The 13,512-nt window shown below is 36.4% G+C and overlaps 1 protein-coding gene across 1 annotated transcript in view; it reads left to right on the top strand.

Moving 5' to 3' along the window:
• EPHA3 (EPH receptor A3) overlaps positions 1-13,512 on the top strand; it is a gene marked incomplete at both ends in the record, with an annotated part of 366,360 nt that overhangs the window by 279,734 nt on the left and 73,114 nt on the right. Inside the window, 4 exons of the mRNA XM_081088476.1 lie at positions 1,340-1,464; positions 4,300-4,462; positions 11,819-11,921; positions 12,595-12,662. Of these exons, the coding sequence (XP_080944602.1) occupies positions 1,340-1,464; positions 4,300-4,462; positions 11,819-11,921; positions 12,595-12,662 (459 nt within the window). The remainder of the gene's footprint in view (positions 1-1,339; positions 1,465-4,299; positions 4,463-11,818; positions 11,922-12,594; positions 12,663-13,512) is intronic.

The following is a 13,512-nucleotide window of genomic DNA, read 5'->3' as shown; positions in this document are numbered from 1 at the left end:
TAAAGCTTACATCTCCCTGGTGGGTGCGTGTTCTTTCCCCATCTAGCTGGATTGTCTTAGTAACTCCACCTAGCTGGGTTCCTGGGTTCTACTCCCCCCTCCCCATGGCCCCATCCCTGTCTACCTATCTTCCTCTCTCTCCTCAGTTATATATATAAAGGTTGGCATAATCACAGAAACATCAAATCAACAAGTCTGCTAGCCATTGTGGGAAATACAAACACAGGGTTTTAATAGTCTTTGATTTGAGAAAAAGTGATGAGAAAAATAGGTCCTTCAGCAATGAAAACAATTCTGCAGTTAATGTACCTAAGAATTCTTGATTTTTTCTTCATGTTTGTAATGTGTTTTGCTGGATTCCATTAAAGCAGAAAGCCACTGAACCTCAAGTGAGATATTTCGGTTGCCAATGTACCAAGGTTGAGATTTGAAACCAGAAGTGCATTGATGGAGAGTTTGGATTTTTATTTTTAATGGAAGGATTTTAAGTAGGATACCACTTAAAATATATTTAATCTTCCATCAGAAATGAAGGTGACCCTCTGATATCTGATCCAAACAGGTGGTTTTTATTCATGTTCTATTCTTTTGAAAATGCAGAGCGAAACATAATAAATATCGAGTCACCACCCAATAAGAAACTTCACAATATAGGTTGAGAGTTGTGGTACAAAGAGCAGTCATTTCATTGGTAGTTCTTATTAAATATTTTTAAAGAAATAAAAAATGTTAAAGCAGAAGATTGCTGCATTTTTCTGGTATATATTTTTATTCATTAGAGGCTTTTGTCAACAGTCAAGGTATGTCCTACTGTATGTCCTAAATCTTATCTATTTTACAATATATTCAATATTATTATTACCTATTGATACCATGGGACTCCTTGTGCCTAATGGATTCCAGTTCTCCTACAGAGTTGCGGATGAAAATGTTATCAATGAGCTGAAGAATCTGGTATTAATAATTTTGCAACATTATAACAAATAGGTAGTCCTGATGTTTTGTTCTTATTTTAATATATCAAATATATTTCATTGCTTACATTAGAGTAGCAGATTGAAAACATCTGCTCACTTGCCACTATTCCACCAGCAGCTGAAAATCTCAGCTCATTTTCCATAGGCCTGTATGTACCAGGTCTATAATCCAGCTGCCGAGGCTTGATATGGGGCCAGAGTAATACTCAAGAGCCTTTGAAATGGAAATAGTGTTTTCTTGCCAAAAATTAGAACAATGATAGACTCCATTTGCTGTTCACTTTGCTCTCTGCTCCTCTTTACCACATTCACAACCTGATTAATTTGCCCCCTCCTGTGACCCCTCCATCCTCTCTTTACAGCTCCATCACCTGTCATGACCATTAAGAAGGATCGGACATCCGGAAACAGCATCTCTTTATCCTGGCAAGAACCCGAACACCCTAATGGGATCATATTGGACTACGAGGTCAAATATTATGAAAAGGTGGGGAGACAATGTGTTAGTGTTGGGTTGTGTAGGGAAAGAAGTTACCTACTCCTGAGCTGTGCTCTTACAAAGACAGGAATGGCATTGCTACAAAGTGGCAGTGCTTTGTTTAAATCTGTAGTTAAGTGGTACTTCTTTGATTTATAGGTAAAGAGGGGTTTAGAAATTATTGTGTAGAATATCCCCCATTCAACTTCAGTGAGTCACGGCAGAGATGACACTACCAAACTTAAGACATCTAGTTATTGGAAATGACATTTATGTCCTTCCACATCAAGACCTACCAAGTATTTCATAGTGATTCCTTAACCCTTGATGAACTATTCCTTAGTTTATTGCCTTAAAGCATTGTTACTTGACCTACACATTCACATGAATTTTATTTAATAGAAACATTGAATAACAAGACCCATGTATTATTATTGAACTGACAGAGAAAAGTTTTCTTGGCTTTGTACAAGGAAATTTAGAAGATGGGAGTGGGTGTGTAAGTCTGCCTCACATAATAAAATTGTGGTTCAGTAATGAAGTTGTACAAAATAGGTATATGGTTATTTATAAGCAGAATTTAGACTCTTATATTTCATCACTAAATAGCACTTATTTCTCCCTGGTTATAAATGATTGTGAGACTTGGAAGCAAGATGTATTCAAACCTCATCATCAGAACTGGGTGGTTTTGTAGCTACTACTATGGACACAACATTTTTGTGTATTTGTTGCAGTTTACAACGCATTTTAGAGTGTATATTATAGAGTAGTTGATATTTATAGAAAATGTTTGCATGCATTGTTTAATTTGGAGCTGTCTGATAACCCTGTGAAAGTGAGAAAGCAGGCTTTTTTTTACAAATAAAAGAAAACTTGGAGTCAGAGAAGTTATTTGCATTTCTCACACCCTCACTGCTAATGAACAGTAGGTCTCTGTTTTGAATCCTGGCAGCCATGACTCCTCATTAGTATGTTTTTCCCTGTTGCCTCCCTGCTTCCACATGACAATGGATTATTAAGTATGATCAATTGTACAAAAGGTATAATGTATGAATTTTTTTTTGCAAATGTAGGTATTTTCTTTATTGAAGTTAACCTATTTCACAAGTATCATGCCATTCTTTTCTTACCCCCTTCTCCCCACCACTCACACCACACACAGAGAAGGTATGTCTCATTTCATTAAAAGGAATAGAGACCTAATGAACTTCACTGGGTCAAATCATAGTATAAATAAGTTATCTCCTAGTTTTCTATGATCCTGTAGGGAACTGTTAAATAGTCATCTGATCATGATCTTCTATCTTTAAAAGTGTGACAAAGCCTGTGAAAACATAAGAATCCATATTATAGCTGATGCAACAAAATAAAAAGAAAAGTAATGATGTGCCTCAGTTCAGACCCGGTAGCAGAACTACAAAGCACCCACCTTTTAGATATATGGGGCTGTTTGAAAAAATAATGAATCTAAATTCATATCTTTTGCAAATACAAAAAAATTTCTGAACTTATTTTATTCTCTACCAACAAAGCATAACACAAGGTTATTTTTAAGCAATATTAACCAGTGCAGGAAAAATAAAGTCTGAATCTATTTTGCTATTCCCTATGCATTCCTAAAATTGGTACACTTATGTAATATTAGTAAATACATATGTAAGTATTTATATCATACATACGTCAATTTAAAAATAACTTCCATATATATGACACTTAGAAATATTGTAATATTTCACTCTATGAGGGCTAGTGAAAATTTTTATAAAAAATGAAATAATTTTTATAAAATGAATATATTTATCTCTCTTCATTATTAAATAATCAACTCCATGTCTATCATAACCAGCATCTTTTTTTAAAATATATTTTATTGATTTTTCACAGAGAGGAAGGGAGAGAGATAGAGAGTTAGAAACATCGATCAGCTGCCTCCTGCACATCTCCCACTGGGGATGTGCCCGCAACCCAGGTACATGCCCTTGACCGGAATCGAACCTGGGATCTTTCAGTCCGCAGGCCGACGCTCTATCCACTGAGCCAAACCGGTGTTGGCCATAACCAGCATCTTTAACTAAAAGTACATGTAACCTATATACAACCTTATTTCTGCAATGTTCCATCCAGTGTTGATTGAGGAGAAGTATCATTTCGTCTCCCCCACTCCAGACCCCACCCCAGATACAGGAACAGCCCATCATGCTCAAAAACCGGCTCTCCATAAAGTGCTCAGGAGATATTAATATATGTTAGAGAACAAATGAGATTCTGTGTAAATTCATTTTTTAAACAAAGCTTGACACAAAAGGACTTTACTATGGATGTGTAAGGTGGACCTGTTCATGTACAATGCATTGATTCTCCTAGATGAGATTCTTTGGGAAAATATTTCTAGACTTCAACCTGAGGATTTGTGTTTCTATTAAATCACTGTGGCTTCAATACAATGCAAATACAACACAACTCAATTGATGCTGATAATGTGTAGTACTATACATAGAACTTTGATCTTTTTAAGTTTAATAGTTTACAATTGATAAAATTTCCTATCTGAGAATCAGTGGGACAGCCTTATGTTTGAAGAGAACAGATTTTTGCTCAGAGATTCACTCATTGGCAAGAATGAAAACTAACTTCCCTTCTTTATGTGCAGGACACAAATTATTATATCCAAATTAGGAAACTAATGTTTTTTTCTAAAAAATGCCCTCAGGGAGTGAAATGATTATCATCTCTCTTTTATATCTCCCATGCTACATTTTAAAATAGTTTCGAGTGGTTTACTTTTCACCACTTAATACATTGTGAAGGTTTGATTTTAACTTGATCTTTCTTACCTCAAAGCAGGAACAAGAGACAAGTTACACCATTCTGAAGGCAAGAGGCACAAATGTTACCATCAATAGCCTCAAGCCTGACACTACTTACGTATTCCAAATCCGAGCCCGGACAGCAGCTGGATATGGGACCAACAGTCGCAAGTTTGAGTTTGAAACGAGTCCAGACTGTATGTATTACTTCAATGTACTGTAATTGGGGGCAGGGGAGATGTTCCAAAGGTGTCCGATATTTCGCTCTCACTCTCCCTACATTTTAACTAAGTGTGATACACTGAAAGTATACTGCTTGGGACATTTAACAATTTGCATAGCATTGGGTCTGGGCATTTGTGTTTGTATGCACATCTGTGGTTTCTTCTTTTACAAATAAAACATATTACAATGCCTGGAATGCTTCTGGTTTCCTATTAGTCATAAATTGTTCTTAGGGACATTAAGTAGTATGGTAACACACTTCCAATACCCATTAATACAGATATTCCAGGTTCAGTGATTGGTTGACAAAACTTTCTGATCCATGAGGTTCTTAATTTTGTTTTAATCCTTGTGTTACTTGGAGAGTAAGGATTTTTTTAAATCTGATTTATGACAATTTGAACAGTCCCATCTGTTTGACCCCAAATTTGGCTAAAACCGATCTAAAATTTATAAACATTATCCTAATAATATTTCATTTTATTTAAATGCATTTGCTTCATGTTAGAAGAGTTTTCTGTTAAATATATATTTATAAAAGATAAAATCATGGCTGTGGTGCTAATATAAAATGAACACAAGCTAAAATTTTATTTGACTTAATGTTACTAATAAGAGGTTAAAATTGGTTCAAAGGGAAATTTAAAGGACAGATTCATGTACGCATTCATACAAACATAGTTGTATCTGTGTATAAGTAATCAGCAATACTTAAACTTGATAAATCCCAAACTTGTGAATATTCTATAGGAAAATAAATGTAATTATCACATCCACAGCACATATCAGTTACATCTCTATTGAATAAGTGTCACTGTAACTGTGATGAAAAAATCATATGCATCACTATAAGTTCTCTTCAACTTAAATTCACAGCTGTAAAATAGCCCAGAATCAAAGGTGAACACCTTTTAGAAACAGCTTATCCAGGAAGGATGTAATAATTCCCAGTTCTCTACTGAAAGGAAGCCAAGTAATCCCTTTTGACTGTTCTAATTTGTCATTTTCCCCTGGCACCTATATTTTCTATATATAATTATTTTGTTTCTGACATAAAATCACATTGTTATTGGTATGCTAAAAATTTTATGCTCAAATTTTATACCTAATATAAACATTCATGATTAACAAAATATATATATATATATATAAACACTGTTTAAGTTAATGTGCTAGACTAAATGTTTTATGGCACACTTTTTGTCAGACAATTAGGAATGCGGCTTATAATAACAAGCTGTACATTCTGCGAAGTATTGAGATTCTAGTGTTTTTAGAAGTCATTGGCTCACAGCTGAAACCTGACGATTCTATTTGGAGGAGAGCTGCCATCCTGGAACACACAAATCTGTACTCAGGCCCTCCCCTAATCCTCCTGAGATGAGATGTGCACAGAGAAACCACTCGCTGAGGATACTTGACACAAAATGCTGTAAAATACTATGGGAGTGCAAGTGAACAATGTTTAAAACAAATTACATATTTTAGGAATTGAAAATATCATTCAATTTAGCATTAGAAATTCTATATCCTTTCATAATTTTAAGAGGTGCAAAGCTAGTTTCTTGCTTTGAAATGATTATAGATTGCCTTTTATCAATATTTGACATGGTTATTAGAATTAACAACAAAAGCTAGCTATATTTGATTCACCAAGAAAGATCCCAAATCACAGAAATAACAAAAGCAAATGTTTTTTATATCCTGTGGTATAAATTAGGCATATTGAAGGCAGGAATGTCAGATTGCCATTAGATAAAACTTTATGTTGATGCATTATTTTGCAATATCAATCTAATCTTATATGTTCTTCATTAGCACTAACCCTATATGATAAGTAAATTTGTCAAAACAATAACAATTTCTAAAATTCTAATGTAATTACATATTTACCACAGACATCGCTGTGGTTGCGTTATATATGAACTTCTCATGAGGCTTCAGTGTCTGAGACTTAAGGAATATTCCATTTTAAAACTGCAGATTCTTAGGATTTTTGAGAAAGAAACTTTATATTTGCAGTACTTACATTGCTTGAGAGAGAGAGAGCAGATAAAAAGAGAATAAAATGAAAAATGCAATCTTTTTAACATCTCCTTCTCCAGTTATTTTTTAAAAAGCTGAGTTGCACAGTTTGATTTTTTTTAAAAAAAATATAGAAATTTATTCTTACTGCTTCACCATAGGATTCTTCCAGACTTTAAATATAGATGAGAAAAAAGTGCCCATTGCTTTAAGGGGAAAAGGATAAAATCAATTCTCACTCCATTTTTTAAAATAAAAATGATATACAGTTGACCTTTGAACAGCTTGGGGGTTAGGGGCGCCGACCACCTGTGCAGTCAAAAATGCACACATAATTTAAGTTAGTCCTTACATAGACGGATTCCAACCACAAATCAAAACTACATATTCACAAAATACTCTAAAGATTTAAGACTCTTCTTTGTTATATATTGATATTTAATAGATATATAAAGACCGGGTTTAGACTTTTTTAACATCTTGCTGTTTGCTCTGGTTTTTATTTATTTTTATTTTTAAAATATATTTTTATTGCCCTAACCGGTTTGGCTCAGTGGATAGACCGGTTAGGCCTGCAGACTGGAGGGTCCCAGGTTTGCTTCTGGTCAAGGGCATGTACCTTGGTTTTGGGCACATCCACAGTAGGGGGCGTGCAGGAGGCAGCCGATCGATGTTTCTCTCAAAGTTGATGTTTCTAACTCTCTATCCCTCTCCCTTCCTCTCTGAAAGAAATAAAAAAAAAAATATATATATATATATATATATATATATATATATATATATATATATATTGATTTCAGAGAGGAAGGGAAGGGGAGAGAGAGATAGAAACATCAATGATGAGAGATAATCATTGATCGGCTGCCTGCAATCCGGGCATGTGCCCTTGACTGGAATTGAACCTGGGACCTTTTAGTCCTCAGGCCGACACTCTATCCACCAAGTCAACCACCTAGGGCTTGTTTTTATTTTTAAAAATTATATGAGTTCTCATTCATAGCACAGAAATCTTTCTTAGTTGAGTATAATATATTTTGAGCTGGAATTCAGATAACATTTTCTGAACTTGATTTATAATAAAGACATGGATGCACAGTGAAGCATATGTTTTTCTAGGTGCTTAAAAATGTTTTACTTTTTATATATCAGTGCTTTACACTTATCACCCTCCTCTAACAGATGAGGAAACTGAGACATAGAGAAGTTAAGTAAGCTTCCCAAAGTCACACTGCTCTTAGGGATGGGTCTGATTCGAGAACGCATACATGTATATGACAGTATAATATAGTATTTCAATAAACATTTCATTTGAACTTGTTCTGCAAGCTATTCAAATACTATTATTTCTTTTTATGCACTGTCTATACAGAAAATTTATGTTTTTCTGAGGTTGCATGGCTAATAAGTGCGGTCAATGACACTACAACCTCCAGACTGTGAACTTCTACTGAGTCAGCCCTGCTAATTTACATACTAAGACAAGGATGTTAAACTAAGACACCGAAAGCATAGGAAGTATCAGAGTCAATGGACTTTCCTAGATAAAGGCAACATCCACAAAAGCAGGAAGTGCCAACATGTTTGGGAAAACAGACAGTCCACCTGTCTGAAAACCCTCGGTGGGCAGAACCTGTATCCTCAGTAAGGCGTCTATGGTGATTGAATTAATCATTATTTGTAAAGTACTTACAAATGTTCCTGGTATAGTAGGTGGTGTGTGTGTGTGTGTGTGTGTGTGAGTATTTGTGTGTGTTGTGTTTAAATAGCAGTGCATAATTTGAGCATCCAAGGAATTTTAAAAGCAAAAATATGTGGAATAAAACTGAGTTTTGGAATTGGAGGATTCCATGAACATTACTATCCGAGATGCGCCCTGGGGAGAATTTAATTAGTGCTCCTGAGTACTGCCCACCTCCTTTTTGGTATTTTTAATACATTGACCTGCAGCAGCTTTAATCCCTGGGACCTTATCATTAAGGCAGACTGACAAAGGTAGAGGGGGATCATTATATAGAGAATTCTTATATACCAACATTAGACATTCATATGTCATTTTGTAGAAGAGAGTACTTTTGCCCAGCTTTCACTGGGGAAATGCAATACTAAAAATATGTAACATTTACTAAGCACTTGCCATGTGCTTGGGACCGTTCTACATAAGTGTTTTACTTTAGCACTCGTTTAATCCTCACAAGATCACATTATGTCACATAGCAATTAAGTACAAATTCAGGTGTTCTGGGTCAGGAGAGTGAGCTCACAGCCACTCGATTTCAGGGAGAGAAATCAACACAATGCTACTTGAAGCAAGGAGAGAAGTTTGCTTGTGAGAAAACATATTTAAATTGAATATCTAAGACATGTAATATTAGTCTTAACAGTATGCCACGTAAAATTATTAAACAACTCAATAACACAAATTTAATCACTTTATGCATTCAAATGTTTGCTCATTTCAGTAACAAACAATGATCTGATTTTATATGTCTCAGGGGTTCATAGATTTTGAGAGCTGGTGGAAATGGTAGAGAAGTCCTAGTTTAATCCTGTCTTGGACAGAACAACAGCAACTTCTTTCTTCTATCATTTTTCCCCTTCCAGTTTTGCAACCTTTATTTTTAAAACTGACTAAAATTTACCAAATAATTCAGAACTTGCTGCTCTCTGTAAGTTATAACAGTGTACAAAATAAAAAGCATGAGGTAGAGTTAATTGCATATGTTTATAGAGCATTATTGAATTGCTAAGTTATTTTACAAATTATTCACAAATCTATAGATAATGAGTAGGATACATCAGTCCAAGTGTTTAGGAAGCAGATGTTAAAATAGAAGTATGAGAGCTTTTTATGGGGAAACTCAGATAACGGATAAAAAATCTGGAGCAGAAGTGGGCAAGCAGTGCCTCATGTAGCTCAGCCATCTGTGAAGAACTGAGGGAAAGAGAAGGGTGAGGAAGAGGAGTCTCAGACAGCAAGGCAGTTCCGAGGGATTCGCCAATCTGATGGGTCGCTCCAGAGTGAAGAAGAGTGCTGCACTGGGCAGACCTGGGCTGGCTCCAGCCCCTTGTCAGGTGTAATCACTGGGAAGCATGGCCTGAGCTGTGCATGTGGCTGCAGGGGCTGCCGGAGGTGCAGCAGCTGGAGGCCGTCTGCCCACTGAGGCTTGGCATCAGGGAGATCCAAGCAAGCACTTGCAGGACTGCCACAGTGGTATAAACAATAGTCCGCTGGTAGGAAAGAATAAAGGGCGGCAACAGTTTATATTAGGAGTGTGCATGCCATCCTACAGACTCAGAGCTCCTTTTTCAAATGCTTGCAAAACTTCTACCAGGCCATCAGCCATGTTTCTTTATTTGCATCATTTCACCAGTCCTATAACTGCATTATTTTAGAGAAACCTTCTAAATGTAGATTTCGATCAGGCTGAGCATAAGATATTGGCTTGCTTTCGGAGAGGTGATGGCATTCAGATAACCAAATTTACTCTTCTAAACTCTTCTTTCATACATCATTCATTCATTCATTTGTACAGTCAGCATTTACTACAAAAGAAATGTAGGTTAAAGTATGAGCAACTGAAAAAGGTTGTTCCAGGAACTGTGTGTATTTTCAAAAGTCTAGAAAAGGACATTTATGGATTTTGTTAGCAGATGAAGCTGAGGATTGAGACAGGGGACAGATTTAATGAGCTTTACATCTTCTGCCACAGAATTTGCATTTTATCCTGAAAGTCGAAAGCCCTGCAGAAATGTTATGCATTATAATGACATAATCAAATGCATGGTTTAGAAAGAGTACTCTGGTCACCAGGTAAAGAGAAAGACATGCAAGTAGAAACTAATTAGGACTTTCCAGTTGTGATCCAGAAGAGAAAGACAAAAACCAAGATATCTTAAAGGGCTTTGTGCTGAATCGGACACAGAACATCCGGAGAGGGAGTGGGCAAGGTGACTTCATACTTATGGTCCACACCTTTGCCACCAAGCGTGGTCTGCATCACCTGTGTCAGCATCACTGGGAGCTCTTAAGAAATGCAGTCTCAGACCCCACCCCAGTCTGAAATGGAAACTGCATTTTCCGAAAGATACTCGAGTGGCTTGTTTGAACATTAAAGCTAGAAAGCATTTGTCTAGTCAAGGGTCAGTAAACTTCCTGTGAAGGCTTAGATAGTAAATATTTTAGGCTTTGTATATATATAGTCTCTGTTGTTCTTACTCTACTAGGCTATTTATTATAGTACTAGAGTCCCGGGGATCCGGTCTAAGCCGGCAGTCAGACATCCATCTCACAGTTCGGGGCTCTCCCACTCAGGGACCCCTCGCTCCTTACCGCCTGCCTTAGCGGAGGTGGGAGAGGCTCCCACCACTGACGCTGAGCTTGCCAGCAGTGAGCCTGGCTTCCTGTGGGAGCGCACTGACCAACAGAGGGCAGCTCCTGCATTGAGCATCTGCCCCCTGGTGGTCACTGCACTGCATAGCTACTGGCCATTCTGCCATTTGGTAGATTTGCATATTAGAATTTTATTATGTAGGATAAAAGCAGCCATAGACAATACACAAATGAATGAATGTCTCCGAAACAATTTTATTTATGGTCACCAACATTTAAATTTTATAAAATGTTCAAATCACAAAATCATCTGTTTTTGACTTCTTGCAACCTTTACAAAATGTAAAACCATTCTAAGCTCCTGAGTTATACCAAAACTGATGGCTGGCCAGAATTTGCTCCTGGGTGACTTTTGCCAACACTTTGTGAGTAGATGAATGATGGGCCATTTGCAAAGGTAGAGAATACAGGGAAAGGGACAATGCATTGGTGGCATATGTTGAGGCCCATAAGACAGCTGTTATATCGCCTTTCAAATAAATGTAGGTATTGGAGACTAAACTAGCTTAATTAGGAAGCTTTTATAATTCGTTCTGAGAAATCATGGCTGTTCTCTATGTTGTTCCTCTGCTGAGCATAAGATATTTATCCGGTGTATCCATTGAATTTCTTGCCATTGAGGATAGAGAAAGGCAGTCCAGCACATTTCACACAGTAGACTCAAGTAGTATTTGATTAATGCCATTGAAACAGAATATTTAATCTTATTAATTAAAATTTTCACACAAAATTGTAGTAAATGTCTGTTTTTTCATTCTCACTGAAGAATTACTTCTATATTATACCAGACAGTAGCCATATTTCAGGTGGAAGCAGAATAAATATGGCTGACTTTATCAGATTTTCCATGTAGATTTTGGTTATGATGTGTTAATGCCTGGTCTTTTAATTTGTTTTCTCTTCAATCTCACAGCTTTCTCTATCTCTGGTGAAAATAGCCAAGTAGTCATGATTGCCATTTCAGCGGCGGTAGCAATTATTCTCCTCACAGTCGTCACCTACGTTTTGATTGGAAGGTGAGTTCACAGTCTGTTTTATAACTTACTTTTATTGTTGCTTTGCTTGCTCCCCCCAATTGCTGCTAAAATCTGAAGTGTGCTCAGTAATGTATGTTAACAAATCAGAATGTCTCCATTTGTGTTCTAGATCTTTCTTTTTATCCCCCTCTCCCTTCTGTTTCCTCATCTTTAGTTTGGGTTTTCTTTTTTGCATTAACTTCCGGCCTCACTCTCCAATACACACCCAGTCTCTTCTCTCTTTTGACCACATTCCTAGGTTTTACTTTCCCTCCTCACTGTTAAAATACACCCCAGATTTCCCTGACACTTTCTCACCCAGAACAGCATTAATCACTAACAATGGAGACTTTACCCTTCATTCATTCTAGCAGCAGTGATTTAAAAAAAAAAATGCTATAAACACCTTCTGAGGCCATTATAAAAATTCAACTGAAGGGGTCTGCACAGTGGGAAGCAGCTCTCTGTATCTCCTCATTAGGCAGCTTCCAGGGTCCCCTGGGCAAGGGGCTTTCTATAAAGGATTTAGGAAATACAAAGTCATTAAACTTTCACTAAAGCATTTAATTGTTTAAGAAAAACACTTTATATTTTCTGCTTTGTACATTCTGAGCATAGATAATTGTTTAAGTATATTTTCTTCCTGTGTTCTCTTCCCTCAATTTCTCTCTAGGTTCTGTGGCTATAACAAGTCAAAACATGGTACAGATGAAAAAAGACTTCATTTTGGAAATGGACATTGTAAGTTTTAAACTGTAGTGGTGTTTTGGTTTTACCATTTCGGTTTTGGCAGTGGTTCATTTATAATTGGGTAACTTTCTCCTGACAAAGATAATTCAAAAGTAGTATTTTCTTGTTGTTGAGGGGGGGGGGGGGGGATGAGCAAATTAAAATTATTTTAAACAGAGAAGAAAATGCATGCCTCTGCATCAAGTAATTCTTGCATGGCCACATTTAAGCAGATTTAAGCTAAAGTGAAGGGTACCCGGTGGTTTATATTCAAATAGTGCACATGAGGGGAGTCAGAACTGTCGTCAGCTTTGCGTAGCTGAAAGGCAAAGCGTATCTTCAAATTCCTTATTACTAGTCCTTTGCTAAAATGTAAATAGGATACTTTTTTCCGTCCTAACTGCCAGGTAAATAGAAACAACCTCTGTTTATGTAAAATGCCTCACTCCATTTTGTCAACCAACCAGGAGAATAAACTGTTTACTTTGGAGTTACATGATATCCAATCAGTAGGAAAGCCAGCCCTTTCCCCCCATATTTTAATACCAACCAATTTAGTATTTGAAAAAATATTTTCTAAGAGAAATACTCTTTTAGAAAACAAAGTGTTTATTTCTAATAAACAGACTTCATTTATATTTTTTTCTGGTGAAACGAATCACCCCAAGTTCTTTGCTTTTCCAGACTATGGCTCAGTTTAATGTGGAAATTACTAATCAGTGGCCTTAATTCTCATGGGAATTAGTATGGAGACAATACTCATGCTCATGTGTTTCAAATAATCTCGATATAACTAGTGTAGTTTTGTAAACATTCCTTTCTTTGGCATTCACTATAGCCTTGCCAAATTATTTTTAAGTCA

This window comes from Myotis nattereri, assembly GCF_964212035.1.
Source record: "Myotis nattereri genome assembly, chromosome: 3".
Lineage (NCBI taxonomy): Eukaryota > Metazoa > Chordata > Mammalia > Chiroptera > Vespertilionidae > Myotis > Myotis nattereri.
This window is presented reverse-complemented; position numbering and strand designations above follow the sequence as displayed.